Genomic DNA, 27,697 nt, shown 5'->3' with positions numbered 1-27,697 from the left:
TTGAAACACAAAATAACCTCTGGTCATGTAATTAAACTAATTTAAGTACAATGTCTGCTTACACAACACAGACAAAACTACAAAGGTAACCACACTAAAATACAATTCGTTCACCTCTTTTTAAAACAATTCTCGCAAGACATCTAAACTGCACACTGTCCATTATCCTGTTTTTATTCAGCATGTTGACAAAATAAGGAAAGCATTTATATAAGGAACACATTAAAACACTAGCCATACAGACAACTGTATAAGACAGATTGTATATTTCAGAATTACAGAGTAGCCATAATCACTTAAAACTGAAACAAGCTTACAGAGTTTAGAATTATTTTTGACAAAAATGCATACACTTGAACATTTACAAGGGAAAGATTTATTGGAATACATAAAACTGGGTTGACTAAAATGATCTTCAGTTAAAACTAATATTTTTACCAATATGCACCTACATTATACATATTTATTTTATTAATGTTTAAATTGAACTAAAATGACAAGACACTAACATAAGGTAATGTCCACAATGTGTCCTAAATATTATCAGTTTAGTTTATTAAATATGATAAAATATTTCCCCAATTCAATCCAATTCCATTACGGACCAAAATTAAAACGCATGCTCAGTTTTCCAGAGTATACTTTGCATTACTTATATCCATATGGGTGTGCACAATTCACAAAAGTACAAGTTTGTTTTTTGTTCCAAAGGTGGAGTTGCATTGATGAATTCTGGATAAAATCTATAGACTGTTCCATTTTATGTGCTGTGAATAACAGCACAAGTGTTAAAGCACAAAATGTCAAACGCAGCTGAACTAGCAGCACATCATTAGAGCTGAGTGAGTATGGCAATATGTACACAGGGAACTATTCAATGCAATTCAATCAATGATATACAGTCCATAATACAATTAGAAAATAAAAGTGCAGAGGTTTAAATTCTAATAATTGATAGTACAAAGATGCTATAATACTTTGCACATATTTTGAATAACGACAACCCCATGTAAGTTTCCTTAACAGTTAACTGAAAATGCATTAGTTTTAAGGCATTGGAACATACTACAATTGTAAAATATGGGAATGTAATTTCCCCTGTTTTCTGTACTGGAGAAATAAGACTGCTTCAGAAGATAAAATAAATACATCTCTTGTGGGTTACAATAATAAGGCATTGCAATGGTATTTTCTTGATGCCTCTCGAGCCAGCTCTGAATAAAAGCAATTTTGTCATTTACATCATTCTAGACAAATACAGAAAAGTATAGATAGCAAATTAAATAATGGAACTCATGAGTGGCCACAAATGACAAGTCAAACTTAAATCCCCTTTAAAATTTGAGTGCAATGAATAAAAGGTATATGTTTAACACAGAAGATACTGCATTTCACCCTATTATAAACACTGAGGAGCCGAATAAGCTCATATTACTCTAGTACAAAGTCAGTGCAATACTTAAGCTTACAAACAGTTCCCATCGCATATGGGAAGAAATATCACTGCTGCCAAATAGGCAGGATCTGGGCAGAGTCATAAAAAAGTAAATATAAAAATTATATTAAAGTGTATACGTATATGGAGGAAAGCCTGAACCCCTTTTTAAGATTCAGTGAATATAGGCTCTGTATACCGCTGACATATCATTGTCAGACTGGTCCAGGGCTTTTGCCCTCTTGTAGACCTGTGGGGAGGAAAACAGTAAAAAAAAAAAATCAGCTTTTCATCACACAGGCAAAGAATCAGCAAATCAGAGTAACCACATCAATGCTATTTTTTTTAAAAAGCACACAGGATTACTGCAAAAAAACAACTTGCGATGGGCTTGACAAAACTTGCTCAGTAAAATGCTAAAATGTGAAATTTAAACAAAGCTGCGATATATTCAATAAATGTTCTATATCAATTACCTTACAATACATTATCATTTCAGTTTAGAAACAGTGAAAATATCAAACTTGTGGTAAAACTATGATAACTTGGGTTTGGGGAATTTCTGAAGATGCCCCAGTTTAGAAATCATGGGTATATGTAAAATCATAATTCTGATATCACAGAACCAAAAGTGCTTGCTTCGCCAGATCCTTACAGGTCGTTTTACCATTTTTACATTACAGCTTGGTGGGGATGAAGATCCAATTTACCACATCTGGCTTAGTGCATATAAGTGGGGTGTTTGGAAAGTATAAACTTACTAAATACTAACAATGAAAATTGATGAATGGCAAGGTGATCAGTTCATTTGTGTAAGCAAAAGTGAATGGATCGTGTTATGTACTGAAAAAGGCAGGGCACTATGCTACCATTTTTTCCAAGTTGAAAAATGTAGGAGCCCATTAATGCACCTCAATTAGCAGAAGTGCTCCTAAATTATTTTTTCCCCAGTTAGCACAGATCGATTATCAGGAGCAAATGGTCCTAAAAATGGGAGCACAGTAGAGCCCAGAAAGGATAAAATTAGTTTAATGGTGGGAAAAATGGATTGAACCCTTTGGAAACAAATTGAATTTGCTTCCGTTTTTTTAAATGGGAAAAGGTGCAGAAAATGACAAAAAGCATTGAGAGGGACAAATTCTACTCGGGTTTTAGTTTTACTATTTCATAATATAAAATGTGAGAAATTATCAGATTAAGATTTACCTCATTGGCTGCTGCAGCCATTGGAGTTGGGTGATTGACCGAATCACCCACTGAAATTGCTAAACGAAGATCTTTCTGAATGTGCTTCAAATAGTAATCAGGTCTGAAGTTGCCCTGCAAGATATCTGAACAGAAAAGTTAAACAGCCAGTGAGTAAGGTGAAAAAACTGGAAAAAATATTTTTAAATCATGATAAATTTCTATGCAAGTTCTTAAAATGTAACCAAGGAAAAATAGTTAATTCTTAATTTGATTGGTTCATCTTTAAACATACATACTTTGGCATTTCTGGTCCAAGAAGGTGCTTGCCATTTGTCCCTGACACAGAATGTCCAGGAACGTTTGCTGTGACTGACCAGTGACCTGAGCCAACGTTAAACCCTCTGCAATTGTTGCCATGAAACTGCCTTGTACCATACTTAGGATTAGCATCATCTTTGCAGCATTCCCTGCTTCACCTATACAAGAGAGGTGAAGGAGAAATGACTCAACATATTTGAATATTTACCCTACACAATTCAAAGTACAACTGTGACTGAAAACTCAAAATATTGAACCACAGCAAAATGTGCATGTTAATTATGTTAATACTAATAATTAGGTTATACAGGACTATACATGCAGCTGCTGAAAAGTGAAGTACTTAAAAGTATATACCCAAGAAGAACGAAGTTTTTCCAATAGCTTGGAAACAGCTGCTGCAGTCTTCATATACAGTTCTGTCACCGGCAGCTAAAATAACCAGCATCCCGTCGTTAGACAGCTGCTGGCTGCCAGACACCGGGGCCTCCAGGAATCGACCCCCTCGAGACGTGATGACCTGAGGACAACGTGAAAATTGCACACCAATTTACCAAACCATCACTGCAGGGAATTAATTCAGCAACAGACTGAAAACCATTCCAGTTTCTGACAGGAAGCAAGCCTTGTGTCTAAGCGTAAAATGAACACTTATTCAACTGTAATCCATGGCACTATGGAGGGAAATGTCCTCATCTCATTAAGAAGGAGCTTCTGGTAGTTGCCTATCAATTATGAATGCTCAGGCCAAAATTTGTCATGAAATCAGGCTGCCTTCCGACAACTTTCCCTTTTATGTAGTGCCTATAATTTGCAAACCATGTAGCTTTTTTTCACATCATGACAAATTAACAGGGCTTGAGACCATTTTCTCCAGTACATTTTTAAAAGCTAAAGTGACTTGGGTAGTGTTGGACTAGATTGGTACCAAAATGCTTTCTTAGAAAGCTAGATTAGGCAAAATGCAGATCCAAAAACATGTAACTGCAATACTGCAAAGAATAAGAAACAAGAAAAGCAACCAGCTGATACGAAACAGAATGCATGCTTTTTAGTTGCTTAATGGAGATGCGGGTTTGGCTGCAGTTCCATTGTGTCAAACATTACTTTGTGAAAATAACGGAAATAATACCATGCAGTACTTTACAGATCTCTTCCTGAGTAACAATATAATATATTTTCAATCCCTGCTTAAGCAAAATCCTTTTGTGTGCGTCAGTCTGGTAACTAGCTTACAGGGGATTTTACATGCTTTTTTTTTAAAAAAGGCACATCAAATCCAGCACAAATGGAACATCAGATAGAACACAAGGTCACAGAAGTCAAATGACATTCTACCTATGGAAGCATCTTTGTTGTAAAGATAGCTTAGACCTTTGGTGAAGAGCATGTAAAGTCAGCGTCAGCAGCGATGCTTACCTGCGACAGTTCAGCGATTGTTTCTGGGTCAACAGTGGACATTTCCACATAGCATTTCCCGGGTCGGATTCCCTGAAGCACACCACTGGGGCCAAGAACTAGCTGTAGATCAAGGAACAGATTTACATTGACATTAATATGCACAGTAAACTGATGAGTGCACCAGTGTGGAGGCATTTAGCCTCTCCATTTCACTCGAAACCACTTACAACAATAAAATGCATATCATTCCCTGACCATGTAATTTCATCTTGCTTTCTTTCCCCAAATATTTGAGGCAGCAAAGTTGACACGGAACGGGTCTTGTTGAGCATTCTGCAACAAGACACATTTACTCACATCTTTAGCAGCTCTTGGGTCTGACACACAGGAAAATGTTATATCACACATGGACACAACCTCTGCTGGAGTACGCCCTAACCTGGCTCCCTCTTGGATGAACAAGTCACACTGCAATTAGAAGTACAAAGCACAGAACACAAAAAAGTGACAAAATACTTTGAAGTATCACGTAAGTCGCATTCAATAAATTCTTCAGTATACACCTTTTTCAATAACAATGAAACCATTTTGAGTACAGCACACAAATGGACAGAATTATTCAAAGAAATCAATTATTTGATGTTATAGCTTTTTAGGTAATCCATAACTGCAGCAGAGAAGCCTTACTAAAATATTCAGCACCATCATAATTTCTAATATCTACATTCTATACTACAATGCACACTTAATGTAGCACTGACCATGTAGCGCTGACCAAGTTGTACCATGAACACGTGCAATTTTGTAATCCTACCTTTTCTGCTGTGCGATTCCACACTGTCACAACATGGCCCATTTTCAACAGGTTAGAAACTATTCCACTTCCCATATGTCCTAGTCCAAGGAATCCAATTCTGTGATGGGAAAATGTCAGAACTGTAATTTTTCCAATGACAATAGTATTTTTTAATTTTTATTTATTATGATTGTGTTTTTTTTTTTTTTTTTTACTTTTTCAAGGAAACCAAAGTTGACAACTTTCCAAAAGTTCCTGTCAGCAGGATCATTCTCTTCTTACATTTAAGTCATTAACATGAAATTCATTAAACAGTAAGTTATTGAAATTTAAAAAGAAAAAAAAAACTATCCCAGGGTGATGGTACTTGTGCAACAGTTAAAAGCAAAACTGACAAAATAGTTTTGAAGCGTACCTTTTATCCGTAGGTGTAATGCTGCCATTAACAGCTGTGCTGTCTGCTGCTTGAATAGATGTTGAAGCTGCCTCCTGCTGAAGCAAAACATTCCACTTGTATAAAATATGCAAAAGATTATTTATAATTGAAAGAAAATTCTAACTCAATTTATGTGCACAAAGTGACTGCTTCCATAATGAAATGTCACTTTCAATAAAGATATTCAAAGCACCTCAATAATCTTCAGTCTTTTGCTAATGGGCTCCAATGAAGAACATGGCTGTGGAGAAAATAAACAAATTAAGAGTTTCAGTTTTTTGTAGTATGCAAGTGTGACTCATTTCACAAAGTATTATTTAGTACATTGCATTAGGTTATGGATCATTCCATATCAAATCAGTCACCTGTCAACTTCTCTCCTTAGAATTAGAATTTTCCAAAGACATTCTCATAGTAGAACGTGGTTGACTGATTCCTGGACCTGACTGTGCAAACATGCAGAAGACCAAGGGGCTCAGGTATGCCCACTTTGCACCCCACACCATAGAATATGCATCCTCATGTCAAACACAGAATGGGGAGTTGGATCTTGCTCTAAAGATTACAAATAATTATCAAAATATAATTCCTGTAAAAAAGTTTCTATAAAAATGTTAACTGATGACCTCTTGTTTCAAAATGCCTCACCTTTTTAAATTGTGTACATGTAGTAGCTTAGAACCCTTGTTTACATCGTCTGAAGTGTTTGTGTTGTGCTTGCAATCAGTTGAAGCACAGCATACACTTGAATACAGGGCGTCAGGTTGATCTTCCACATGAATCCTCAATTTAACATGTAATGAAAAATGAATTTACCACTCTGTGCCTAGGTTTCAGACCTATTCACTTATCAGGCAGGACAATGAATCAAATTACCCCAAAAGTCTGAAAATACACACCAATTCCCTAATTAGCCACAGAAATGGTTATGCAAAAGGGTAATTTCAAATGCTTACCCTCAGTAGGTAATTAACATCCAACATTGCTATTGTTCATTACTCCCAAACTCCTAGTTACCTAATGTTCTAGTTACTAATGTAGCCAACCTAAACTTCACGAGTCAAACAAGTACTCTGTTAGCCAAATACACTACATGGCCAAAAGTATGGGGACACCTCTTCTCATTAGTACTTCAGCCACACGCACTGCTAGCGGGTGCATAAAATCAAGCATACAGCCATGCAGTCTCCATAGAGTATATAGACTGGGTGGCACTGAGGAGCGCAGTCACTCTCAAGATGACACCGTCATACGGTACCATCTTTCAAACAAGTCAGTGTGTCAGATTTCTGCCCTGCAAGAGCTGCCCTGGTCAACTGTAAGGATCTTGTTACACCATTACACAAGGCAATTTGCATGCAATATTAATTGTAGTCAATCACCAATAGGAATAAAGCGTGTTACGTATTCTCGTTCAATATTGCACCAATACATTTTAATGGTGTTTATTATAGTATACATGTAAGGGAATTTACGGTTGATACTATACAGATATATTGTTCACAACATTTTTGCCCTTAAAGTCACTGAAAGTCCTTTCAACAAGGAACGCAAAGCCATTAGGGACCAAATTTATTTTATAGGTATCTACTCCAATATAAATACAAAGTGTTTATACCCAGATGACTCCTAAGGAAATTTCAAGTCACCAAGATGACAAAATGCAGTGCCATGGTGCAGTGGGAATCAGTTTAACAGCCATTTGTTTGGTAAGTAGAATTCCAAATTCACTTTTTAAAAGGGCAATATCAAAGTTGGAATGGGTTTTTAAATACTGCCTTAAAGTATAGATTCTGCAGGTTATCTGTATGCGTTTTCCCCCTTTTTACAGATTCAGTAATGCCAACATTGACCCTTACTGCATTAAATATCTCGCTCATGCAGTGGTTATTCCTTGTAAGCAACATCCATGTCTGTGCCTCCCCATATACACTGAAACACCTACGCACTGGACTGTACAGACTAAAAATCTTAGGTAAGTTTCATATCAGAGCAGTTTAAAACATAAATAAAATCAATTTAGTGTTATCATTTAACTTCTATTAGAACCCTTAGCACCTTTGGTGGCAAAATTTGCATTCATTCTCTCTGTCCAGGAAACATTCATAGTATTTTCATTATTATTCATAGGATCAAATACAACCACTGGCTTGATCTATTCACTCCCCACTTAAAAGTATTTTTTTAAATAAAGCGTCATCAAGAAAGTTACCAAGCAACCCATTACCTTCCTGCAAGTAGGAAGGAAGATCACTGCTCATCTGCCAATTAACATGCAGATCTGAGATCTGTTAATTGCAATCCTACAAATCTCAAGCATGTAGTTCCCCACAGAATTCAGTAGTCCAGCAATTAAGTCACTGCATCTTACCTTCTCAGTCTGGCTGAGCAGGAAGTGTTGAAAATATGGATCATCCTTTACTTTCTACAATGGAAGAGGTTGTATTCTCTGAATAGAACTTCTAATTTATTACAGCCAGAATCTACCAAGATCACAAACCATTCAATACGAAATAGAAATAAAAACATGCAAAGAGAAAAAACAAAGGCCACTTGAAAATAATGCATCTATGATCTGCAACACTAAAATGCAAAGATAAATATGTTCGTTGAAATAAAAAAAGAAAATCTTCAAAACCACAGGCCTGAATAGAAATTATCTTTTCTATTCAGCTGGATAGTAGCAATTCCATTTTCCCCCCTTGTAAAAGTGATGAATAACAGCAGCTTTTTCTGTCTCGTGGAGTAAAATAGATGTGTATGGATACAGATCACTCTGCTCTCCCATTTGAATTCTGAAATTGCTGAACAGAACATACAAGGTCAGAGTTAGCTAAACCCTTAAAGGATAGGGTTTGCTGAGCTTCCTGCTTTTGAAAGATACGTTTATTATAAATTTTTGAAGGCTGTACAATTTGCCCCCAATGTATTTCTATGGGAGCTGTGTCAAAGAATAAAAAAAAAGAATGAAACTCAATTAGCAATCAGCAAAATTTTGGTCTCCACTACTCACGATTATCCAAGATTATCCAAAAATAGGGCCTGGATTCAAAAATACCAAACCTATCCTTTAAGGGAAAAAGAAAAACATTTTCCTTCACATTTCAACTGACCTCATGTCATATTTAGGTCTGTTAGTGTAATTCATGTCTTCATAACACTTTTTTAACAGTTAAGATACTGGGCAGTAAAGGGTGTCAGAATGTGCATGGTACTTTTGAATTGTGTGTGTGTACGGAGGAGAGTGTCAAATATAAAAATATTCCTCTTCATATTCCTACAAAATAGCAGGGACATCAAGTGCATTACAAAAGAACTCCAAGGACAAACATGCATTTTTACTAACCTTATTTTTTTCAAAAAAGGTTTGTTTATGAGAGGCTAGATCCTTCTTATCTTCCTCCAACAGAGCTTTCACCGTTGTTGGATTCTTTCGCTTTTTCCCATCAGCTGTAGAAGATTTGCTTTTGTCTTCAGAACTACCATTATGTGATGCCTAAAGAACAAAAAATAAAAAATGTTAAATAAAAGTAAGTTATATAAACAGTGACTAGAAAAGGTATGCCATATAAGCAGATAATGTACTAATAATGTACAAATTTAAATAATGTTATGTTTGGCTAACAGTGATGTTGAAATTGGGTACTTGTACTGGCAATCTGGACAGAAACTGTCATTGTGCAAGGCACATACTCTGCTTGAATTGAGTAGTTTAACTGCCTAGCTGTCCAATCACAATGTGTGTTTGTCTGGAAGTTTCTAGCTCCCCCCCATACAGCCTATGGCATGCACAAGGGCTCAGAAAAGACTACTTATGAGCAACATTGTCAGTCAAGATATCTACATACAGTCCAACATTAATCCAACATCATAGATGCCCAAATCATGCTATTTTAATTCTTCCCTGCAGCAATGCCCTCAATCAAAATACTGACCATGTTACAACTGTGTATGCACATTTACAGCTCTGTGCTGTTTGCATGCAACTTTCCAGAAGCATCACTATACACTCCCGGGTCCTGAACAAGATGGCCGCAATAATACAGCAACAAACAGCCAAAGGGAATATCTAATGGGCTGCAATACTCCTTCACATAACTTACAGTCACAGGTCAAATGTGACCTAGAATATGAACATAGTGCCTGTGCTGAAATTGGGAATTATATGCAGTTAAAAAATGGAAATATATTCTTAAAAGATACATAGTAACCTGTTCCTTTCCTTTGGCTTTCTTTAGGAACTCTTCCACTGCGTCCACTGCCTGCTGGAATCTTTTGCCTTTATTAATTTTGATCATCTCCTCTTTATGTGGGTGGTAGGGCTTCAGTTGTTCGACCTTTATCCAAGCACTAAAAAAAACAAAAACAAATACACAATCATTACAGCAAATTATGTTTCTAAGACACAAACATTGAAGAGCACATTTAGTACTAATGATACAGATATGTATCGTTGCATATTAGCCTCCGACAAACATTAATTAATTATACGAGAAGTAACACTCACTGATCTTCAGTTCCGAAGAATTTCACAAAAAAACATTTTTTGCCACTTGGTTTCTTCAAGTCCTTGGGGGGACTTACAACCTAATGGTCAAGAAAAAGGAAGGCCTAATTCTTGACTGCACACGGACAGCCACCAGTTAAGCGAAGGTAGTGTTAACTTCATTTTAGAGTAAATAATCATGGTATGAACACAGAGCATTCTAACAGGACGAGTCTTTACAAATGAAACGCATGTCACAATTGGCTATTAAAATGACTTACTTGTACAATGTATTCAACACATGCAAGTACAATTTTTTTAACAAGCATCGCCTGAATAATGGATAATCAACGTAGCCTTTTCGTTTCTTTTTCGCAAACTCACCTTTCCTGGCCATGGTGGATAACGTCCAAGCTTCCCCCTGAAACAAATACGACAAAATAAAATATTATCTAACGTTTGATACTTCCCTTCTGAGCTAACCAAACAGACTGCGGAGGCGAGTGCCAACTAGCAATGCACCGTAATTTTAATAGCTACCAATAAACCAGTCTACGAATTATGAACGCCCACAACAAAACTACTGTAATGGTTATCAAGCTCATTTACAGTCTCAGTTGATTACAAATGTTCAGCATGTAGCAAAATGGCTATCTCACCAAACCAAGTCGCCAATTCTCAGGTGCAAGTTCGCCATTTTAGGACTTTACCAGCTACGTCGAACAGTCAGCAAACAGCATCCAAGGAAGAAAAAGAGCACACCCACTCGTATCACATGACCTAGCTATCATTCCCTAGCAAAGATGTGTTCAAGTAGTTCGAGATGTAGAACTCCTACCGTACTACGCCTACTACAGTCTATACTACTCATGTTCTCCGCTTCAGCTGAGAAGTGTGACCAGGGGCCGCATGTATCAAAGTTTTCCTAGAATCCGCACGAAATATATGCGTAAGTGTTTCTGCTTTTCTTTGTACGGAAGTTATCCCCAGATTTACCGAACACCATGTAGGCTACACCCATTACTTGTGATAAATCAGAGCATTCAGATGAAATCAGCATACATATGATTTGCAGGCATGAACATGCTGTGTCCACTCCAATGGTCAGGAAACGCCCTAAATTAACCTGCTTAGCACATATCCCCCTTCATATCCATCAAGGCGGAATGTCGGAATAATGGCAGATCAAAGTGTGAAGAAAATAGCCTACGAAATTACTCAAATTGTGAAACTGAAACTTTAATTGAAGAAATTCATAAGGGAAAATTAATCCTCTTTGAGGGCCTGGAAAATGGTGTCAAACAAATATGCGGAGCGGCAGACAGTCCCTGCAGCAGTGAATGCAGAAATGAAAAAGTGGTCTAAGGTTGGGCACAGTTATTACGCACCTTTTTATATTTATTGCAAATTATTTATTGATCACACATGAAGGTAATCCGGGCAGCTGGCATAATTATCTGTCCATCATGGTTATCACAGGCAATTTAACAGTCTATATTGTGGAGGAAATAATCTGCAATAATTTGATAATTGCGCCATGCAATGAGGAAAGAGTGAAGTAAATACAGACATTTAAAACTGATGGATGATAATTCCACTGTTCTTTACTGGAGTCAAACATTAGGGCATTACACAGAGCAAGAACAGCAAAATAATCATATTTCTATTTTTTTTTTTTTTTTTTTTTTGGTATGCATGGCTTTTCCATTGCTAGTTGGCTACGTATTGCCAAATAGGTTACAAAATCAGTTCATTCTCCCAGACAATGGAAACTTGTTTCCGCCAAAAGAATTGCTTCATTCTGACTTTTTTCTTGCAATTGTGACTTTTTTTCTTACAGTTGCAAGTTTATTTATGTATTTATGATAGTGAGGGGGTATTAGCAATCAAGCCCAAAGTGGGAAAGTAGGATGTCAGCGCAGGCAGGCCCTGAGAGTGATAGTGGGCAGTTCAGGTAGCCTATCTACCAGAACGACAGTCTGTTGCCCAAAGATCTCAGACTCACATTATGCCATGCTCCGTCATTTGATAGTGAACTGTTCTCCCCCCGGCCCCAAAAGAGTTGCAATGTCGAGGACAGACAAACCAGCTAGTAACTCTCTACGGCTTCAACAGGCAGTAGCTAAGCTATGTGAGAACAGCACCCAACTGATCTGGACAAATCTTAATTAAGCAGCAAAATATAGGGTCAACCTCTGTAATGCAGCTAACTGGAATAAATTGTCAAAGCATCCATGTGCAAGAATAAATAATCAGGACTAGCATTTTTAGCTACGTTAGCCAGTTTCAAATGTCTGGCTATCTGGCCAGTAGGCCATAGGCATTAGTGAGATTGGAGAAGTAACTAATATAGCCCATATTACACTGGGCTGGGTCTTGTTAACCACACCTCCGCTGTTACCTTCATCTTATATTTAAAACCTTTAGGACTATATTTTCACTCTGAATTTGACATTAAGCAGACATTTTTTATGCAAAACCTGATGAAACTGAATAGATTCGCTTGTAGCCACAAAAGCAGCGGATGTGATTGTGTGACTGGTGACAGGTGACAAGCTGGCGAGGCTTCAAACGACCCAAAACTCCAGTGCTACCTTGTCATCTTACATTTAAAAGCTTAAAAACTATATTTCACACAAAAATTGACACTGAGACATATAGATCATGAAAGCCAAGACATTAAAATAGTTGCTAAGAGTGACTGGTGACAAACAGCATTATAGTTTGACCCGCCTGGGATGTGTCTGCCCTTTTCACTGGCTAGCAATCCCAGTAAGCTTGCATTTTATACATAAACTATGCACAAATAAATACATATAAAAATAAGTGAATCAATAAATAAATAAATATAGAAATAAATATATACATAAATGAATCAATATTTCTAATTAATAAGTACATATGGAAACAAATGCAGATTTTATATACTAATTTGTTTCTGTGTACATTCATTTATTTTTTATATTTTTCTAGAATTTATTTATTTATCTTTTAATTTGGCATTTTTGATCCTCCAGAAAGTTCCGCTTCACCTCCCTGTAGAACTAGAACTAAATACTAGAATGCTCTCAGTATGACAAAGTGCAATTGTCTGCAATGAACCAATCAAAGTTGTAATATAAACAAAGAACGATCTAACAACAAAAAGATAAGATATACCCAAACACCACGCGACTGCAATTTCATTTGAAATGTAAGACAACTGCAGAGTTGAGGCTTAAAGCTCTAAATTGTCCCGAATTGATCGTGGCCACGATTAGGGTTGCCAGATTACGGACATCCGGCGAAAATCCCCTTGCTTTTAGTCATAGCCCGAATTGTGTATCACGAACATTTCAGTTATATACGAAATGCCTAAGACTGAAGAAGTTACGCACTCAATCCACTACAGGACACACAATAAGAAACTTTTAATTGCATGTGTACATCGTGAGTGTTAGCTGCAGACTGCATGCTGCCATAGAGAAATCAATCCAGACACATATTGTGAGTTCCCATACTGATAAATAATGTGATGTAGCTTAATCCCTGTGCAGCCATTAATCTCCAAAACCATTCAATTTCCAGTTATTCTCTAGCATTTTCTTAACAATGGCACAATGAAAAAATATGTGGTCCATATATTCTCCTATCAGTATAATTTCATAATTTTGAGAGAATTATAACAAGACATGTGAGCTGTAATAGAGGCCTTGAAATAGAAATGTCACACAAAAAAACTTTCTTTAAAGAGATAAATAGTTTATTCACACTAGCCAGGGCATGGTTGCTTTCTTGTTTTCCTGAGACACGTTATACATGTTAGACATTGTCCGCACCAGTCCTGTTATTTCAACCAGAACTATATCAAACACACTTCTCATCTAATTCATACTGTCATTTTGGCTTACTTTGTTAGCACCTCTTTCAGTATCCCTTGATTCGTTTTGTAATGTCTGATAACAATTCCCATCAATTCATACAATTTGAACGCAAAAGAAAAAGCCAAGCACCCAGTTGGGAATTTAACGCACAACATTTGTATTAGCTACAAGCCCCTAACCTAACTTATTTTTTCAGCTGTAGGCCGTGTCATGGCAGGTAATTAGTTGAAAATTAAACCTAAGAAATTACATTTTCACCATAAACGTAAAACATATTAACCGATGTAACCTGTAAACTCAGACCTATTCCTTCTCGAAAATATCTTACAAGAATGATTTCTTTATAACGTTGGCAACCTTTGAGCCGAGGCGCATTATGATGACGAAACGGCCGGTTTCAATGGAGGTCCAGTCAGAAGATAAACAAGAGAGAAAACTGGGGAATATTACCTATAGGAAATTATTTGTGAAACCATTATAATGGGTTATATTCATATGACAAATTAATTTTTATATGAACTGGAATTGAATTGATTCCCATTAAACCCAAAGGCAGTAGAACTAGGGTGTGAAGTGGAAATACAGTTAGCTAAAGCCAGTTAGACTAAACTGTAAACTGAGAATTCTGTCAGACAGGCTAGCGAATACTTAGATAGCAAGCATGACTTCTTGAAGTTACATCACACGTCAGATCGCAGACTAACGTTACCCTAAACGACGACACGTTTGTAATGTCATTTAAATAATTACATTGCACGCGATAATTAGTAGTGTACTTTTTGGTAGGGGCCCTGTGCACGCGTTTCAGGTCAGATGAATCTGGCTAGAAAGCTGTATGTACAATTCGTGCATAGCGCCGACTCGGTAGGCTAGCAAGCTAAATTACATATTAAGAATTTGCTTATGCTTCCTGGCTAACAGTTTCGACCACTGTAAATCATTTTTGCGATGTGAAACATAATGTTTTCGAACCACATATGGTGTACAACCGATACTTGATTTCTCACAGGTCCAGCTCCTTGGGCATTTTGGCCGTGCTCAATTGGTAGCGAGCTAATGTTAACTAGTTCGCTGGAAATGGCATGTGTTTCAAACAGTGCCTGTCTGGCTAAATTGATTTCAGGACATTAATCCAGCGAACCATAACTGCCTCTCGAGATGTAAACCATGGTATCTATAACAATTATAGGCGCTAGCTAATCCACGCACGTGGTTTGATGTTCGTTTCTCATTAGCTAGTTGCCAGGGAAGGAAGCTATAGAAGAGACTGTAACTAGCTAGCGATCCTAGCTAGATAGCAAACAGTGCTATGGCAGAACCTCGGAGGGTGCAATTGACTTGTGTTTCCGGCAATATTCCCATTCCTTCAACTTTACTGAAGATACCCTTAAAAGAAGAGTCAACCGTTACAACACCAGGAAATGTTGTGCATACGGCAGTTTCAGAAAAGTCTGAAACAACTGCGCGAATTGTCCTTGCTCTTTTCGAGCCGGATCAACGGCGCTGTCCAGAGTTTTATTATCCAGAACTTGTGAAGAAGAAGGTAAAAAAAAAAAAAAGTTTCGAGAAAGAGTACACGTTGCTACGTCATTCTTTATTATTAAACTGAGCTGCCGCTGTAGATGATGTATTGGTGATGTTGGCTTTTCCCCCAGTAATTAGGTTTGATTGATAGAGACACTGTTAAAATGAATTCTTGATTGGACACCTTTTTCCGTTTTGGTTGGAAACGTATTTGAAATGGTGGGAGGGAAATATCTTAAGATGTTTCTTTTACTAATTGTTGTACATTTGTGCTTTATCAAATCTTAATTATTAAGGGACCCCCAGTTTTAAAAGGCAGATTTATAGAAATTACATGTTTGCATTTATCATTTTATTTGACACAAACATGGTCCAATTCACACAATTATTTACCAAAAGCTTTACAGTGTAGGGCTGCAAATAGATGCGTAATCCAGATTAGGCACTATACATTTTTCCACAAATAATTTCACATTTCGAAAAACTTCATTAAAATTTGTTTGTCATTCAGTTTAAATTGTAAACTTCATAGCTATTAAGATAATACATATTTGCCTGCAGAGCAATGCACTCAAAAAGCCAATCAAAAGTTTGGAAGAGGTTGAAGAGGAGAAACAGAAAGAGGAGGCAGAAACTCTAGCCAAGAAGTTTGAAGAAAAATATGTGAGTAGATTTAGAGTTTTCTCTTTTGTGTCAAAAAAGTTCAGATATTCCCAAATGCCCAGAGCAGGAATGTTGATGCTCCTGTGTGATTTCTCTATGTTTAGGGAGGAAACAAACGCAAGAAGGACCGCATGCAGGACCTGATTGATATGGGCTATGGCTACGATGAAACCGATTCATTCATTGACAACTCCGAGGCAGTAAGTCTTAATCCATAAGTGATTTTTTGTGTACACTGCTGTGCAATACAGCCTTTTAAAGACTTGTCTGTTTGAGCTAACTAAATGGTAACAATTTGTTTAATCATGGGAGCACTTTTTTACAGTACGATGAGCTTGTACCAGCCTCACTCACAACAAAGTATGGTGGATTTTACATCAATTCTGGAATGCTGCAGTTCAGGCAGGCATCTGAATCTGAATCTGACGATTTCACTGATGAGATGAAGAAAATGAAGGCTCCAAAGGTACATCTATCTCAAAGCATTTTGATATAAAATATAGTTCACGTGACAAAGTAGAGATGTGTAGTCCAAGTGTTATTTGTAGTCATAGTTGTAAGTGTACTCAGAAATGCTCAACTGGAAGTGGGGTGTTAATAGTGGCAGTTAACCTAAAAGACATTCTTCTGTGGAATAGCTGACATACAGTGAAAGGGGAGAGTATCTATGTTCCCAGGGTCCTATGTCCCCCAGTTCAATATTCTGTTAACACACATTAACCCTCCCATTGTGTTTGGGTCAAATTTGACCCGTTTCAAGTTAAAATATTTCATATATATTATCCAGTTTTTTTTATTTATTGGAACAAGGCTTTAAAACCGCTATATAAACACAACAAAACCAATGGTTATCATTTTATTGGATTATATAAACCTGGGGAACATAGGACCTTAGGAACATAGGACCCTGGGAGAGCACATATGTGGAGCTGGGGAACATAGGACCCTGGGAACATAGGACCCTTTGTCATGTTCCCATTATGTGCCATATAAATCTGGGGAACATAGGACCCTGGGAACATAGGAATGACCCCCAGTGAAAGTATTGACTTGTCTATTCCAACATTAAAATTAAGACTGGTCCTTAACACGGTTCGCATATGGTAACATCTGATACATTGGTATATAATCCAAAATCATTGGGTGATGCTAATTAAGCATCAAAGTAAATGAAGTGCACATGATGTTTTGGTATAATTTTGCTAGCCGTGAAAAAATTGTTTCTTGCATACTAAAGCATAAATGGGAAAGCACACTCTAAAACCTTTTTTTCTACATCTGCAACAGCTTCACTTTCATTTAAAATTGATCTACACAATCTGCTGAGAGTAATCATTAAAACAAACCAGGAACCATCTTTCAATTTACTGGTACCATTATGTGCAAGTAAGGACCTAATTATGATTTCAGTAGCTAAATACTGTGCTGCATCAAATGTTTTTTAATAGTTATGGCTAATTGAAGAAAACAAATTGCTGAAGAGTAATTCAGTTCAGTTATACTAAAAAACACTTTCAAAGATTTTATCTTCTTTTTTTGTAGAAGAAAAAATTGAAGGATGGAGGGGATGTAAAATTAATCAAGAAGAAGACAAAAGATGGGCAGCATAAAAAATCGAAAGTTTCAAAGACAGGGTAAGCGCTAAATTCTAGCAACAGTAGTTCCTTTTCTGTCTCCAGTTTTGACACTGAATTTGTTTTAAAAAATGATGCTGCTATTTTTAATGCTTCTCTATGTGGTCTTCAGATACACAGATATTTAGCTGGTATGTTAGATAACCCTAACCCTAACCCAGGATACATTTGCACATTTATTTTGTATTCTAAACCTGTTTTAATCTGACATTTTTGTTTCTTTTGCTGAAAATGTTGTGGTCATTTTTGTGATTCTTGCAGTATCACAAGAGTACTTTGTCTTTTCACTACATCTTTGCCTTCTCCAAATTTAGACCCACTTGGTCTAAATGTATTTATTTGGTAATATTCACAAAATATATTTAATATTAATAATGACAAATAGCAAATCTGTTTCTGCATTAAGCTGAGATGAAAGACTAATGAAAAATGGTTGTGAGATTTTTTATCATCCTTGAGCTGTTTAAAACAACGTCCTGTTAATTAGCTAGTTGAAAAATACATTTAAGACATAGACTTTTTTCAGGGGGATCTTGTTATTGCTTGGTTGTTTTTTGTTGTAGCTTGGTGGCATCTGCACATTGTCTTACTGATAAAGATTTTTGTGGTTGCATTTTGTTATATTAGCATTATGCCTCTCAATTCAACTGAGGAAAAGAAGAAAAAAAAGAAGCATTCTGGTGGCCTGGGTGTCAATGAGATGTTGAAGAAATTCCAAAGAGAGAAAGAATCATCATTAAAAGAGCCAAAGCCGCTACAGAGCAGCCAGCCCGTGACTCTCCCGGTTCGAGAGATGGACTCCAGCTTAAATGTGGCGGATCCTCTCCTCTCTCTCATTGGCTGTGCTAATGAGAGTGATCTCTTCCAGGCAGCTAGTACCATTGACTTTGACATTGACCTGGACAAGCTACTCTATGAATCTCCAGAGCCTAGTCCCCCAGGCTTAGATGAGAATAGTGACCCTCAGTCTGCAGTACAGACTCAGAAGCAACCCCTCTCACTCCCGGAAGGATTGCCACCCATTCTGGAGAGGCGTATTAAAGACCTGACTCAGGTACAGTTTATTGGCCTTGTTTACTTTCCTTACAGTAAACAGTGAATTTTTACATTGGCTTTTTATTAAGGTCACATGCAGGTTTTATTTGGGGTGTTTAATGCTGAGTGAAGTACTATGGCATGCCTCACTGCACTTAAAATGGAATAGCACTGAACAGGAGATTCTAGAAAATCTGAATGATAGCAACTTTAATAGGGTGAATAGTGCCAGACCTAGCTAACAACATTGCTCACAGCATCTTTTACATGCCGTTGTGGGAAAGCACCAGTGTAAGTTAACACTGGTAACCAAGAACCAAAGTGCAAATTCTAAATACATAAAATATTGATAATAACTATGTAGTTTGCACTGAAAGATAGGTACAGATGTGACACTACGTGCGTTATGACTGGTTCGGTGTTTTTGTAGTTTAGCAAAGTAACATATAAGAAATCCATTCCACTGGGCTGCTGCATTTGCCAAGATAGCCACTTGCTCAGTCTTCTAATTAGCCTAATAAAAATGAAACCAATTGTCAATCTGCAAAAGATGCTGGTGTTTCCCTTTTTAGCCTTTGTAATACAGTATTAAATGTAATTAAATATTAGGTAGTACAAATAAAATTAAATAAGTAATAAAATTAATGTTTGGCAATACACCTCTGAATATTTGATAATACCTTTTGCGTGGAACAAAACTGCATTAAGGGAACGTCTACCCGTGGTCCTTTATGCACTTTTTAGTCATCGTGCTCGATTAACGTTACTTTACAGGCATTTAACAGATGCTCTTATCCAGAGCAACTTACACAACTTTTACACAGCATCAATTTATACAGCTGGATATATACTGAAGCAATGCAGGTTGAGTACCTTGCTCAATGGTACAACAGCAGTGTCCTACTCCGGAATCGAAACTGTAATAGGTTACAAGACCAGTTCCTTACCATTATACGACACTGCCGCCCACGATTAACACTTTTGCCTGTGAAATGTGCAGTTCTGTTAGAAGGGAGGAACTGATTGATCAATTCGGTCCATCCAACAGGCTGCTAAAGCTTCAGAGGGAGAAGGGAAGCAGAAGTTTTTCACTCAAGACATTAATAACATGTTACTTGAGTAAGTAACTTCACTTCATTTAACTTTGTCTGCATTCAAATACACCGTCCAGCATTTTTTATTTATGGTCAGTTTTTTTGTTGTTTTTTTGTTTGTAGCATTGAGCTTCAATCCAGAGAGCTGAACAGCCAAATGCGCTCGGGGATCTACGCACACCTGGCCTCTTTTCTCCCATGCAGCAAGGATACACTGGTCAAAAGAGCAAGGAAGCTCCATTTACATGAGCAGGTTAGAAACAAAGACAAACCTTTTGTTGGTTTTCGCTACTGTTATTCACAGTGCAGCTAACTGAAGACAGTGGATACTGAAAGACAATTCACAGCAGAAAATGACCATAGGTTTTTCTCTGTCAGGATGGGCGTCTCAAAGAGCCACTTCAAAGACTGAAAGAAGCCATTGGCAGATCAATGCCTGAACAGATTTCCAAGTACCAGAATGAGTGTCAGGCTCACACGCAAGCCAAGTTCGCAAAGTATGTAACCGCGAGTTCAAAAGCAGGAGATTGTTGTCTATTTCTGTCCATAAACTTTTCCTTCAGTTGGGAAGTTTAAGTACTTCAGCCTTGAAACCTTGATACTGAGAGGTGATTTTTTTTGTTTGTTTGAACTTTACCACAGTTCTGTCCAATGGAAATGTTTAATTACGATATTGTCTTGCAGAATGTTGGAGGAGGGTAAGGAAAAGGAACAGAAAGATAAGGCTTACTCTGATGATGACGATGACGAGGAGAAGAGTGGCAGGCGGGTTATGGGACCAAGGAAAAAATTCCAGTGGAATGAGGAGATAAGGTGAGAAAACAAAACAGTCAGTGGGGGCTCATATAAAAGGTGTCCAGCAAAAGAATGCTTACTGGACTAGCAAAGAAGGGTGCCATAGTGCATTATTAGGTATGCACCAGGCAATTCTTCATGCAAATACTCAATTGTAACATCAGCATTCACGCGAAACAAGATGAAGTTGCTATTTACAAAACAAAGAATGTAACCAGTTTACATTTATCACAAGAAAGGCCTAAAATCATTTTTAACCCTGTGCTATACTTCGTGCTATATGAGAGTTTGCTGCCAGTGTGGTTTAATTGATCATGTCTGCAATATTGTAATAAAACCCGATTATTCTGATTAGTATCCCTATCGCCTGATACATGCTTTTATAACCATTAGGAGGAAATTATTTGTCTCTTGCGTAGCTGCATTGGACTTTACCACACAAGTATCCTGCATTTGTAATGTCAGTTACCATGGAGTTGCCTGAATTAGACTGAATGTTAAGGAGGCGTATTGGTGACATCTGAAATTTAGAGTTTTCAGATATGTTTGTGTATTTGTGTATTTTTTTTAATAATAATTTTTGATCAATCTCTCTTGTACTAGGGAGTTTCTTTGCAGTGTTGTCAGGCTTAAAATGGGCAGCTATGAACTGGAGAGAAACAAGTCCCAAAATGCAGAAGAGTATCTGAAGGCTTTTCTGGAGGCTGAAGTTAAACCGCTTTGGCCAAAAGGATGGATGCAAGCCAGGTGACTAACAGTGAAAGAATACACTTCACTTGTACTAGTATGAGATGCATTTCCCTAAATCATTGCTACCCATGCTAATGATGATTTAGCCTCTCTGTGCAGAGCGAGGCCCTCAATCTCATTAAATTTGAGAACTGTCATTAACTGCTAATCTTTACCCTACAGTGAGTAAGGTGAGTAGGATCGCAAGATTTTGAGGAGGTAAAAGATAGGAAGCTCAACTCTTCCTTTTGGGTATTTATGTAATCAACGGTAATCTGTCCTTCTTTTTAGCTCTTCAGCTTCATCCTTATTTCCTTGGATTAGGTAGCCCTTTTATGTTGTCGTTTATAAAGTTAAAATTGACTGGGAGATATGGCTTGGCAATATAATGCAACAGTAATTAGCAAATGCAATAGCCATCATTGCCAGCATGTGGTGCACTGCCTTTTTTTTTGTTTTAATTATATACCTGATGATATACCTGATTTCTGGGGAAAAAAACATTACCACTGATATGTATTGGGTGTTGGTAGATCAAGATTGTGCAGCTTCCATGTGATGTGTTGTGTTTTTGTCAATCACTTGGAAGCTGCAAGGCCTTCCTGCTGATTGACTGTCTTAACAATGCTGTTTTATGGTGTAGCATCACATTCCTGACAGCATTCAGTGTTTGTTTTGTGCTTTTAGTGGGAAAGGACGGCCATATTAATCCACGACAGGGACAAACTGTATTTGAGCGACTCCAGCCTACCGCTTGACTGCATGCATGCGACATGAACATGTTGTATATTTGCACTTTCCTCCATAAATGTTCTCAACCTTCTTTCAACAGGATGCTGTTCAAAGAGAGCAGGAGAGCGCATTGTCACATTACGTGTCTACCGTAAGTATAAGCCAGACTAACATAATTACAGGAAAATAAAGTAGTGTTTGCATATAAATGATTAACCAGGTATCCCTCAAGGACTCTGTTAATGATTAACATTAAATGGTTCAAAATGCTACCATGCATGTCCATGGGAAAAGGAATGCAATGTTTTGAATTCCAGGTTGCACAAACAAAAATGTAGTTTAATCTGACCCTGTTGTAGGTAAGTCTCCAAACAGTATCCCTATTTAGAACGCAATCAGAGTTAATTTTGTAACTGCAACATGAAGATGCCGCAACTTGCATGTTAACTGGATGCAAAAAGCAAGTAGGGTCACTCTTGACTAACACCAAAAATGCAGGTCTCCTGTACTTTTCATGTTTAACAGAATGGTAAATATTAGGTGCTGAATTGCTATTTATGGATGTTATTCAGTGCTTTGGATAGATGGGAGGCTGAGAGAATTTCCTTATGTCTAACTTGCAGTTCAGAATTTTCATGTTGCTAGAGTGTCTGTACTTTCTGCATGGATCATTTCCACTACCAGTATGAGTTGCACTGCTGTTCAAATTGCTCTAGACCACAGCATGCCATTCGTTTGATTTACCTAAATAAAAACAGAATCTAGATGGTTGGATATCTGTAGTGATTGCTGAATGGTTTGTTAATTCAGGTTTCTGAATGAATGTATAGCCAGTGTAACTAACATAATATGTTCTGTTTATGATTAACAGACATTTTAACTACAGATGGTGAGAATTATTATAGAACTTACAATTTCAATTGTCATGTTTAATTGTTTACCTCTCAAATACAGAAACTCATTTTGTGCATTCAAGTTAATTTAATCTGCCACATTTTGTAAAACACAATCTTTATGCTTCCACTTACAGGACCAAAAAGAAAGTCATAACTGCCCCAAAAATAAAAAACAAGGTATGCCAGATGTTACCTCTGACAAAGATTGTGAATATTAAAAATGGAAAAGTGATATCCATTTTACAGTGCTGCTTATTTTATCTTCAGGAGCAGCTTGTGAAACTTGAGAGAAAGGTGACCTCCTTGGGCACAGCGCCAGCCCCCACCGGGAGCACGTCCGTGTTCGTGCCAGGGTCTGGGAGCCCGTCAGTGTTGGCGTCCGGTTCTGAGAGCTCGTCGGTGGGGCCCCATGGTCCCTGTGCGCCTCATTGCGCTCCGGTCCATGGCCCCAACAGTATTCAAGCCTTCGGCATGGACGACTCGCTGGATGGAGATTTAATTCATAATCCTCCTTCGCTGGGGTCTGTTTCCGAGGAGCTGGCGGCCCTGAACAGTGACGTGAGGGCCAGCCCTGATTTCTGCTTTTCCACAGTACACAAGTCTGCTCCTGACAACGTTCCCGCCTTGGCCTTGCAGGAAGAGAGGAACGCTGTGCCAAAGCTGTCTGAAACCACAACGATGTCTTCAATGGCTACGTCGCAGTCGCCGCTCAATCTTCTAGCGGAGCAAGCTCTAGCGCTTGGGCAGCTCTCCCAAGATGGGAAAACCGAAAACCCCCAGCTCCTGATTCTCCCTGGCTACAAGGAACTACTAGCCCAGGCAACCCTCTCTACCAAAGCCTTGTCTGACAGCATGCCGGCAAAAGAGAGGAGCTTCAGTTTGCCAGGAACCAGCCACTGTTCTTTACCTTCCCCAACCCTGAAGCCTTTCCTACAGCACAGCCAACACCAGAAGCGCTTTCCTACACCACTGCAGTACAGCTTGGGCAGTGCCCAAAACAAAACATCAAAGTTCTTTCCCCCGTGCCCGGGCATGCAGCAGCCCAAAGTCGCATCGAAAGCACAGGCTTTTCAATCCCTTCCCTCAGCTCCACCCAACAACGGTCACCCTGCCTCTATCAGCGTCGCCAACATGATTCCCTCTCAAGGCTCCTCGCTGAGCTACCTGCCGAAACACGGCTCGACCTCTGGTGCCCCCGGCCTGTCCTTCAAGCCCGCCTTCTCCCTGCCAGGCGGTCCCCAGAGCAGCGCGGCGCCGAGCGTCTCCGGCTCGCTCAGCTCGGCGACCAGCGTGATCGCGTCACACAAGTCCCCCTCTCCCAGTCAAGCCTCGGGCCTGCAGTCGCCCAGCCCCACAGTAAAGAAAGCTCCCTCCTCTCAGAAACTCACCTTGGTGGCACCTCCTGGTGGCTCAAACGGGGACTCTGCCGTGGGCACTCAGGGTGTAGCCAGACTCCTCACTTCCTCACTGAACCCTGCTGTGGCACCCCCCGTGTCTGCCCCAGTAGCTGCTGTGAGTCAAGTGAGAGCAGGGTGCTGCAGCTGTCCTCCTGTACTCTCTTTCCTTCTCTCCCTCTGTCCTTTCACTAAAACCATACTGGTTAGGTTTAAACAAATGCAGTATAATACAGTACAGTGCTCTGTTTTTCTAACCGAAATGCAATTGACCGTTGCTCGCAGTAAATCAAACAATTCCTGTTAAATCAAAAGTAATACCTGTTGTTTTGCAAAGAGTATTCTCTCCCAGCTACAAAAATGGTCAGCTGACCAAATATGTCATATGCATGTAGATTAGATGTGCTAGTGGGGCACATGGCACATCTTGTATATAGCTTATAGTTGTTGATTATGCATTTTGACTGCAGTTTTCCTTTAGTATAGTTACTTCTAATGAAGAGGATTTATCATGTGTTGTGAAATCAGTTCACTATTTAATTTAACTTTTTTTGTCCCTCCAATAAAGGTCACAAAGAGCTCTGCTGGAGCATCTGTGCTGTCAAGTTCCCCAACGCTTAACCTCCTATCGCCGTCATTTACTACAGCGGGCCAGAAACTGACACCGGGAACTCTGGGGATCCTCCCTGGTATTGTCCCTATGCACACGTTCAGTTTTCCTGTCATCTTCAACCCGGAATCCGCATCACAAAAGCTGGGATCAAAAGACGCCATCGTCACAGGGCCTGCCCCGGGGACCTTTCACCACGGACTGACTCACAGTAAGTGTCTGTGGCCACCAACCAGTAACCATAGCTACACATGCAGGCCCAGCACAGGAGTCTTCGCGTCGTGCATCATCATTGTATGTTTGTATCGTTATGCTTGCGGTGCTTGTCTTGTGTTGCGACCTCTCTTCCATCACTCTTCATTTCCTGTAAAAACATTTCTCAATACGAGCGTCACCTTTAGCGCTATCTGCTACGTTTTGCTAAATTTTCTCCGGTGGCGGACGGGTGTCTTGCACACACTCCGAGCTGCTGAGGTGTAGTGCATGCTCACGCGCACTTTACTTGTCTGCACTTGTCTTCTTTCCTCCTCTAGGTATATTTGGTGGTTTGCATTCTAGCTCGCTCCACCCACCGCAACTCCCACAATCCACTCTGTCCTCCCATTTACAGCAAAGTCTACAAGGTAATCTGCCACACACATTAACCTTTGTCTTCGTCTCATCACTATTAAGTGGGCAAGAGGGCTTAACTGCTTCAGCAGGTGTTCTCCTTCATTGTCCTGCATTTTGTCTGTGGTGGTCTTTCCCTGGAGATTCTGCAATTTTGATGACATACACTGAGCTTTTGAACCACAATGTTCAGAAAGCACAGATGCTATACTACACAATGAGAAGAATTTGGTAGATTGTTTCTATACTTGCAGTGACTGAAGATTTTGGCCTACAGGGCATGGTAATTATAACTGCCTCTGGCAAGATTAGGATAATGCTAATCATTTTGAAGACAAAAATATATTTTGGGATGTTTCTGCAGTCATTCTTCAAGCCAAACCGTTTGTATTTACATCTAACAGATGCATTGTAGTGTTACATAGGTGTAAATAGTCAGATCAAAGATTCCCCCCTTTACCCATTTGTTGTCGTCCTTATTTTCCTCTTCGTTTTACTGTAGTATGAAAGTAATCAGCTGTATATTTATTTCAGATGGGAACCAAGTCCACGGAGAGAGCGCAAACGCACAGAGAAAGTTGCAATGAAGTCTCAAAGAATAAAAAAAACGCTAGTTTGAACTGAGGCAACATTGATTAAAAATTGAATGGCTTTAATGTTCTTATAGTGTTGTGGTGGTAATGGAAGGGTCGTTTCAATGTGAGTGGGTGGCTGTGATGTAAAAGTCGGAAATGCACAATGCAACTTGCACTTACAGTCCCCCAACTGGAATCTTGCTTTTATTACATATTATAGAAGTATAGATCAGTTGAGATAGGGTAGAGGGTTATACCTGACAGTTAACTCTTAAGTGTAAACACTGAATGTAATGTACTGAAGGTGTTTCATACATAGTCAGGATTTGGTGTCTTAAACCTCCCCTTTTTAAAATAAAATAAAAAATGCATTGTTGCATATGGTGTGTGCTGTATAATGAGACCTTTCTAAATTGCACTCAAGTTACTGTCATTTTGCCAAATGAATGATTATGGAGAAACTCAGTTGTCGTGGATTGTTAAATGAATTTTGAAACGTGATCTACATGTTTCCAAGTTGATTTGTTTTGAACTTTTGTATTGAACATTGATTCCCCCTCTCCTCAGTATAACCTCAGTATTGCATTCATTTGTTTTGATTTATTTCTATATTTGTTTTGTTTCCCAAGTTGCAGAACAGCATTTTTGGTATTCTGGATAGAATATTGGGGGAGGGGGGGGGGGATCCATAGAGTATTTTCATCCTTGTTATTGGTTTGATTAACTACTCTGTAAAATCATGGGACCATGTTTCTACTGTATACTGTATGTAAATTGCATTAAGCGCAGTATTTTTCTGCTTTGTGCTGAATGTGCTACAATAAAAGGTGGAAATGGCATTTAACATGCATTTCCAAAAGATGCTATTTTCTAATAGTACAACTGACTAATGATACATGAAAGCAATTTAAATGCACTTCTTTAAGAAAAAAGCTAAGGAAATAATATCCTGAGATATAATCTGAAGGGTTTAATTTTCTGCAGTGTTCTTTATATTATATTTTGCTCCAAATTCGAGTTTATGTTAGAAAATAATATCAGTATTATCATTAATATCATATGTATTTAACTTTAGAAAATGAAAAAGGCCTTTATAAAAATGAAAGTCATTTTGGGTCCCATTTCTGGTGAGACGATCTGTGTGGAAAATAATTAAACATTTGTTAAATCTCAGGACTTAAAGCTATATAATTTTGAGCAATTTACTTGAACATTTGACGGTTTGTAAATTGTACTGCATATGTGATGCTCTAGTTTGTCTATGTAAAATGGCACTTTTAAGATGCTTCATTGTACTTTCGATGTTTGTAGTGGAAACAGATTTCAAAGAATTTGAAGTCTGTTATGTTTACCTTGTAAAAAGTGCTTAATGTTTTGTATTTCAAAATTTATTTAAATGAGAAAAAAAATGAATAAAACAGACTTGAATAAAAAATAAATTACCATAAAATTACTTCAGATGTGGGTGTGTATGTGTGCAGTTC

General features: G+C 38.3%; 2 protein-coding genes across 9 annotated transcripts; one reads left to right on the top strand and one right to left on the bottom strand.

Annotated features, from left to right (window-relative positions):
- Window positions 1–153: 153 nt before the first annotated feature.
- LOC118220193 (putative oxidoreductase GLYR1) lies at window positions 154–10,849 on the bottom strand. 4 transcript variants are annotated; one of them, XM_035403899.1, is made up of 15 exons: window positions 10,720–10,849; window positions 10,445–10,481; window positions 10,082–10,161; window positions 9,786–9,924; window positions 8,921–9,070; window positions 7,946–7,999; window positions 5,768–5,815; window positions 5,554–5,630; window positions 5,157–5,256; window positions 4,700–4,810; window positions 4,361–4,462; window positions 3,299–3,461; window positions 2,920–3,099; window positions 2,642–2,766; window positions 154–1,685 (listed from the first exon to the last, which is right to left on the bottom strand). In XM_035403899.1, the coding sequence occupies exons 1-15, from the start codon at window positions 10,755–10,757 to the stop codon at window positions 1,611–1,613; spliced, it is 1,479 nt and encodes a 492-aa protein (XP_035259790.1). In that variant the 5' UTR covers window positions 10,758–10,849; the 3' UTR covers window positions 154–1,610. The 4 variants fall into 4 exon arrangements, with proteins under 4 accessions (XP_035259790.1, XP_035259791.1, XP_035259792.1 ...); XM_035403900.1 differs by having other exon boundaries at window positions 5,554–5,627; window positions 10,720–10,848; XM_035403901.1 differs by lacking the exon at window positions 7,946–7,999 and having other exon boundaries at window positions 10,720–10,848.
- Window positions 10,850–14,306: 3,457 nt separating this feature from the next.
- On the top strand, window positions 14,307–27,666 carry LOC118220621 (ubinuclein-1-like). 5 transcript variants are annotated; one of them, XM_035404609.1, is made up of 17 exons: window positions 14,307–15,466; window positions 16,009–16,110; window positions 16,215–16,310; window positions 16,436–16,576; window positions 17,653–17,744; window positions 18,372–18,798; window positions 19,828–19,898; window positions 19,997–20,126; window positions 20,252–20,370; window positions 20,558–20,686; window positions 21,272–21,415; window positions 22,230–22,280; window positions 23,160–23,202; window positions 23,293–24,381; window positions 24,988–25,240; window positions 25,563–25,652; window positions 26,173–27,666. In XM_035404609.1, exons 1-17 carry the CDS (start codon window positions 15,233–15,235, stop codon window positions 26,223–26,225), a joined length of 3,264 nt encoding a protein of 1,087 aa, XP_035260500.1. In that variant the 5' UTR covers window positions 14,307–15,232; the 3' UTR covers window positions 26,226–27,666. The 5 variants fall into 5 exon arrangements, with proteins under 5 accessions (XP_035260500.1, XP_035260497.1, XP_035260496.1 ...); XM_035404606.1 differs by having other exon boundaries at window positions 23,293–24,537; XM_035404605.1 differs by having other exon boundaries at window positions 23,293–24,546.
- Window positions 27,667–27,697: the final 31 nt, after the last annotated feature.

The sequence above is a fragment of the Anguilla anguilla genome, chromosome 2, assembly GCF_013347855.1.
Source record: "Anguilla anguilla isolate fAngAng1 chromosome 2, fAngAng1.pri, whole genome shotgun sequence".
Taxonomy (NCBI): domain Eukaryota; kingdom Metazoa; phylum Chordata; class Actinopteri; order Anguilliformes; family Anguillidae; genus Anguilla; species Anguilla anguilla.
Note: the sequence above shows the minus strand (reverse complement) of the source record. Positions and strands in the feature narration are given on the sequence as shown.

What these genes read in the sequence shown, in the direction of transcription:
- LOC118220193 (XM_035403899.1), bottom strand. Translation starts at nt 10,757, where the DNA reads ATGGCGAACTTGCACCTGAGAATTGGCGACTTGGTTTG. An exon ending in AAGCCAAAGGAAAGGAACAG is followed by an intron (nt 9,071 to 9,785) that starts GTTACTATGTAT and finishes TTTGTTCTTTAG; the next exon opens with GCATCACATAATGGTAGTTC. An exon ending in ATTACACCTACGGATAAAAG is followed by an intron (nt 5,257 to 5,553) that starts GTACGCTTCAAA and finishes TTCCCATCACAG; the next exon opens with AATTGGATTCCTTGGACTAG.
- LOC118220621 (XM_035404605.1), top strand. Translation starts at nt 15,233, where the DNA reads ATGGCAGAACCTCGGAGGGTGCAATTGACTTGTGTTTCCGGCAATATT. An exon ending in TCATTGACAACTCCGAGGCA is followed by an intron (nt 16,311 to 16,435) that starts GTAAGTCTTAAT and finishes ACTTTTTTACAG; the next exon opens with TACGATGAGCTTGTACCAGC. An exon ending in GTATTAAAGACCTGACTCAG is followed by an intron (nt 18,799 to 19,827) that starts GTACAGTTTATT and finishes TCCATCCAACAG; the next exon opens with GCTGCTAAAGCTTCAGAGGG.